The 6,000-nt window shown below is 38.5% G+C and overlaps 1 protein-coding gene across 1 annotated transcript; it reads right to left on the bottom strand.

Moving 5' to 3' along the window:
- Positions 1–13: 13 nt before the first annotated feature.
- Positions 14–1,142, bottom strand: LOC106333484. The gene is made up of 2 exons (XM_013771922.1): positions 1,057–1,142; positions 14–955 (listed from the first exon to the last, which is right to left on the bottom strand). Exons 1-2 carry the CDS (start codon positions 1,070–1,072, stop codon positions 198–200), a joined length of 774 nt encoding a protein of 257 aa, XP_013627376.1. The 5' UTR covers positions 1,073–1,142; the 3' UTR covers positions 14–197.
- Positions 1,143–6,000: the final 4,858 nt, after the last annotated feature.

Below are 6,000 nucleotides of genomic sequence, written 5' to 3'. Positions count from 1 at the left end.
TCAATTCGTCGTCTTGCAAGAGTTTCGAGATTAAGAGCAAATTAGGGCCTCGAGTACCGTGAGGATCAGCAGGATTGTCAATTGACCACAAAAGAAAGTCCATTGTCATCTTAGCCAATCTTGAAAATTTGTCGGCTGGAGAATTGCGTACCACGGTGATTAAGACTCGGGCATCTTCATAGTCAAACTCGTCATTGTCAACATAGGCATAGATTGAGATACCACCACAAGGACAAGGAACAAGAGCACGAACAGCTGATAAAGATATTCTCATAAAACACAGGGAGTTGTAGACCGAGAGGGAGAGGGTAATCAGAGACATCCCAGAAGACGCATGTTTCAACACCCTGAGGCATGGAGAAACTTTTGGTATGGGCATCGGGAGGTGGGAGCTCAATAAAATATCTCTGGCTATGCTTTACATCTTCATCTTCTTCCTCATGCTCTAGGTGGTCAAGTAGGTCAAATAGGTGTGGACAAAGCAACACTGGGATTCTCTCAGGCCCAAGAACCACATTGGAGGATACAGTGATTCCAAAATTACTTTGTGGTGCTTCAGGCAGTGCAAATAAAACAGGGAAGCCTCTGCTTGTCAAAGAAGCAAGCACCCTACAGATCATCTCTGTGTCTTGTGCCAATTTTGTGATGATCACCAACGGGGATACGTGATCGTCATCGTGTGAAGCCATTAAAACAGCATCCACTAACATCATATAGTTTATTTGATGTGCCTCTTCTTTCGAAAATCTTAAAATATAGTCGCATTCAGGACGCAAGAAATACTCATGTTCCAAGTCTTCCGAGAATATGTCCGAGTTACCGTAAACTGTAATATGTTCATTAGAAAAACCCCTTCTTGAAACAGATAAACCGAGAGACAGACAAGTAAAACCAGGTTCCTCATACTTGTCGGGGAGCCATCCGTCGGCTTTCCACAATAAGTGTGTCCTCTTCCCTGCACGCAAAATAAACAAACAAACATTATGGACGATTAGATATCACCTGAAAGAAAGAGACAGAGATGGAGAGACAAGAGCTAGAGACAAAATATCTTACCCCAGACACTTGGCATGGTTCAGATATGAAGAACTCGAGAGAATCAAAAAGAAAAAAAAAAATTAGGGCTGGCGATGAGATCGTTTGAAGCAAGAGAGAGAATATAAAGCAATTTGTTAGGGTTAGGCATGAGAGTATTATATATATATTACTTGACATATAGTACCTTTTTTCTCGAAAATATAATAGTATATGAGAAACAAAGAAATAAAAAAAAAAGCACAGAAAATATATTAAAAATGGAAATTTTATAATTTATTGTGCATTATTAATGGAATTAATCTGATATTTTTCTTTTTTTTTATTTATGGAAATTTGATAATTTTTTGTGTTTTTAATGAAGATGTGATAATTTCTCATGATTTTTTTTATTTATAGAGATCTGATAATTTATTGTGTTTTTTTTACGAGTTGTGCTTTTTTATTTGACACTTAAGATTTCCATTTTTAATATATTTCCTTAACTTATTTCTTTCAAGTGTCAACTAAGTTATCATATTTTCTTTCTTTTTTCGTTTATTATATATATAATGAATCATATAAAGTTATTAATTTATAGAGTTATTAATATATATATAGAATCATATAATTTATCATTTTTTTTTTTTTTTTTTTGTTGAAATGTTAAATTTATATATCAACAAAAGAAAAATGTTTACAATACGGAAATTTTGAAGTTTTAAATGCAATACGTTAACTTAGTTTCTTACAAAGCCATCTCTGCATCAGAGAGCTAGTAAAATCAGTATTCCTTGGTCGAATGGAGGAGATCCTGTTTCGTATGGTCCTATCCAGCGACTTCACAAGCTGAGCCGGCGAGTTCCACGAATTGTTATGCTTCGTCTATTGCGTTTTCTCCAAAGTAAGTAGACTGATCCTTGAAAGGCCAGCCGAAGCAGGCAGGAGTCAACCTTGTTACGTTGGGGAGATAGCAGTGTGTTCATGGTGATGTTCCAGTCCGGGCTAGGCCGAGGAAGGAGATATCCAGTGAGGTCGGTCCAGACGGTATAAGAGTACAGGCAGGCGAAGAAGAGGTGGTCGCGGGTTTCATCAGGCTCGCCACACAGCCTACCCTGGATTTCCCCCCATGCTCGAGTTCGATCACCTAATGAAAGCATGTTCCGCACAGTCGGCCACACTATGAACGAGAACCGAGGGATTGATTCCGAGAACCATATAACTTTGCTCCATTCAACTGCAGTTCCGTGCACTCGAAGTTGATCCCATGTTCTAGATGATGAGAACTAAGATTTGTAGTTATCCTCTCCATGTTTCCAAAGCACACGATCACCGCCTGCGCCCTCTACCTGGGGTGGGACAGAGTTGATGGCAGCTATCATCGCCCGTAGGTGATAGCTGCGACATCTTCTGATGTTCCATTGCCCAGACGAGGCCACGTCGGCGACTGTGGCATATCTGTTTAAACCCATCAACATGGTACCCGAGTCACCTGCAGTGTCATAGTTTCCCCATATTCAGCCAATTATCAAACCAAAACAGAGTATCCTTTCCGTTACCAATTTCAGACTTGAGGAACATAGCTGCTTCATGGCGGAGTTTAAAAAGTTTACGCCATATCCAACAGCCTGCTTGAGTGTCCTTTACATCCCAGAAACATTGATTATGTAATAGGTTTGTTCGAGTCCAAGCTACCCAAAGGGATCCTGAATTTGTGATAAGGCTCCAAATCAGACTCAGGGCAAATACTTTAGATGAATCAACCAGCTGTCGAATTCCCAAACCCGGCTCTTCCTTAGGCATACAGACTTCGTCCCATGCCACTTTGGCTTCCCCGCTAGAGTTTGGCGTGCCAGACCAGAGAAAAGCACTACACATGCTCTCGATCGTTTCAAGACAACGCTTCGGTAACCTAAAAACAGAGCTCCAAAAGTTCGTAATACTTACAATCACCGAATTTATGAGCTGCAGTCGCGCAGCATAGGAGAGAGCTCGGCTCATCCAGGAAATAAATTTAGATCGGATACGATCTATAAGAGGTTCATAGTCATCCCGTGTCATGTACTTGGTCGTGAGGGGAGACCCAGATACCGTATCGGAAGAGTATCAATTGGGAGGTTTAGTCGGCTCACCTCATCAAGGAAGCATTGGTGAACTGTTCCTCCCATGTAAATGGCTGACTTGGCTGGGCTTATAGCAAGACCTGACCAGCTCTCAAACTCGTTTAGGACAGAGAATATGCCTTGTAAGGAGCTAGGCTCACCATCAGTGAATACCATGATATCGTCTGTGAAGCTCAACTGAATAAGATTGATTTGAGCGCAAGTTGGGTGGTAACCGATATTACCTGCTGCAGAAGATTTGTTTAGCGCCAGAGAGAGTACATTAATGGCGATAACAAATAGATACGAAGATAGGGTGCAGCCTTGTCTCAGACCCCTCGCACTAGGGAAGAATCCCTCTAGTTCACCATTGAGTACTGATATGGAAAAAGCAGCAGTGGACATGCAGACATGTATCCAGTGAATAAATTGCTCTAGTATATGCATCACTCGAAGCGTGTCCTCAATAAAAGACTATTGGACCGTGTCAAAGGCTTTTGATATGTCCAGTTTCAGTACACTACGAGCTCCAATCGAGTCTTTGTGGTAATTCTTGACCAGTTCAGTGGCCAAAAGTACATTCTCCAACATGAGTCGCCCTTTCACAAAAGCACACTGGTTCGGTTCTATTAGCTTCGGAAGTAAGACCTTCAGAAGATTGGAATCATCTCCTCTCATACCCCTTTATCTCATATGACAATCTCCACAGGACCTCGTCTAAAATCATTATTGTTTTGAATTATTTTTAATGCGAAAATTAAGTTAATTACCTTTTTACCCTCTAAAACTATCCCTAAATATTTGTGATTCATTTTCTGTTTACTTAATTCTTTTTTTTTTCTTTCTTTCTCTTCTTCTCTACGACGGCTGACTTCTTTTTTCTCTCTTCCTCTGTGATTTTTTCTTCTTCTCATCCTCTCTGTAATTTCTTTTCTTCTCTACTTCTTTGCGGTTTTTCTTTTTCTTCGTTCTTCTTGTTTATTCTTCTATCTTCTTCTCTATTAAATCAAATGATTAATTTCTTTTTTTAACCCTAAAACTAGATCTGGAAACCAAAAAAGAAAACATATCTACGGTAGCTCGAAGTGATGTGATAACAAACAAGGTGGCGAAAACACTGGTTCGGTTCTATTAGCTTCGGAAGTAAGACCTTGTGATCTATGGACCGAGCCATTCGTGACCGCTTACTGAGCTGTCCGGCAACGCGACCTCAAGCGTGCTCACTCCTTCAGTTATACTTCTGGTTCATCGATCCCTACAGCTAGCAGCTGTTTCTTGAGTAATTTCCTTTAATCTATGTCTTCTCTCCCTGTAACCTCTCTGTTGTTTCTTCAAATACGTTGCTTGTGCAACAATTCTGTAAAAAACTTGAAAAGCTTTGGTATGAATCTTAACATTTACACCAAAAAAAGTATATGCAAGTCGTTTTTGGGTGGGATAAATGTGCAAGTTGTTTTCAAGATCTAATATAACAGCGGTCACGAATGGCTCGTCAGCCTTAAGCCTCTCAACGATCATCTCTAGCTCCTTAACCTCTCTTTTCAAAACAAGTATCTCCCGCTTCTTGTTGGAGATGGTTTCCTCAAGCAAAGCCTTCAACCGTATCAACTCCGATGTCAAGATGGTCCACTTTCTCTGCGTGGATAGCAGCCAATCTCGTTATAGCATCATCTGCTTGACTCTGGCATCATTAGCTGCTAACAATTCTTGACTGACATTCTCCAGCTCCCAGCTGGTTGCCAAAAGAAGAGAAGCCGAATCAGAAGCATATGATCCATCTTTATATAATTAAAACCAACACAATTATGAAAATCTCAGCTCTCATACAACATATCACAACAAATATTATACAAGAAGCATCATTTGAATTAACCAACGCTTGTAGCTAAAAACAGAATATTTCCCATTCAAAGACAAACCAAAATAAAACAGTACATTTGTTGACCAACAAAATCTCTAGAAGTACTGTAAGGTGTGAATGAAGTATGTACATTAGCTATTGTATCTTTATCTCCTGGAAAAAAGAGATCATAAACAAGTTATAAAAAGAGAAAAGAGTGTGAAGAGGGTAGTTAAAATTAGATTGTACCTTTGGTTAGGAAGGTCGGCATCCCATCCATCAACTCAGGCGAAGGTTGGGTATCAGTATAAGCCAAGAAGGCATTAACCGCACCCTGAAATCTTTTGTCTCAGTTTGGGCATTCCTCGACGTTCCATAAGACGCATATTTCACGCATGTCAACAAAATTAAGATAAACCTAATATTATTTATTAATTAAAATCTATTGTCTCTTGATATGTTAAAAATGTATATATTTAACTTACATTACCAGGTTGTGTGCATTGTTATCCTAATCTAACATTTGTGCCTTACATAATTACTTTATCAATATTGAGATTTGAGAGTATAATTAATATTTACATGCAAGAACACTTATGAAAACAATAACTTTATGCTAATATACTAAAGTGAAACGCCTGACGTTGCTTTTTTAGCCAGCGAAGTGGAGATCGAAGGAAGGAGGAGCATCGTATACGTCGGCTACGGTTTAATAAATTAATAATCGAAGTTTGTTTTCTTTTTATTGCAAAGGAATATGACATGGCAATTTGAAAATATATGGTGGGCTGATTTTCTTTGCTGATGTGGACAACCTCTTCTTTCAAGTTATTCTCCTTTTAGTGTAGTATAGATGTCTTTCCTTTTTGTTTTTAATGTTTCCAAAAAAAAAAGAGTAAATATCCATTTTTTTAGAAAATGTAATTGAATTTATATTTTGGAAATTTATAATTTTTATTAATGATTTATAAAGCAAGTATGAAGTTTATTAAACATTAATAGTTATTATAATAGTTTATAAGCTTATATAAATAACTTACAATC

Source organism: Brassica oleracea, chromosome C3 (genome assembly GCF_000695525.1).
Source record: "Brassica oleracea var. oleracea cultivar TO1000 chromosome C3, BOL, whole genome shotgun sequence".
Taxonomy (NCBI): domain Eukaryota; kingdom Viridiplantae; phylum Streptophyta; class Magnoliopsida; order Brassicales; family Brassicaceae; genus Brassica; species Brassica oleracea.
Note: the sequence above shows the minus strand (reverse complement) of the source record. Positions and strands in the feature narration are given on the sequence as shown.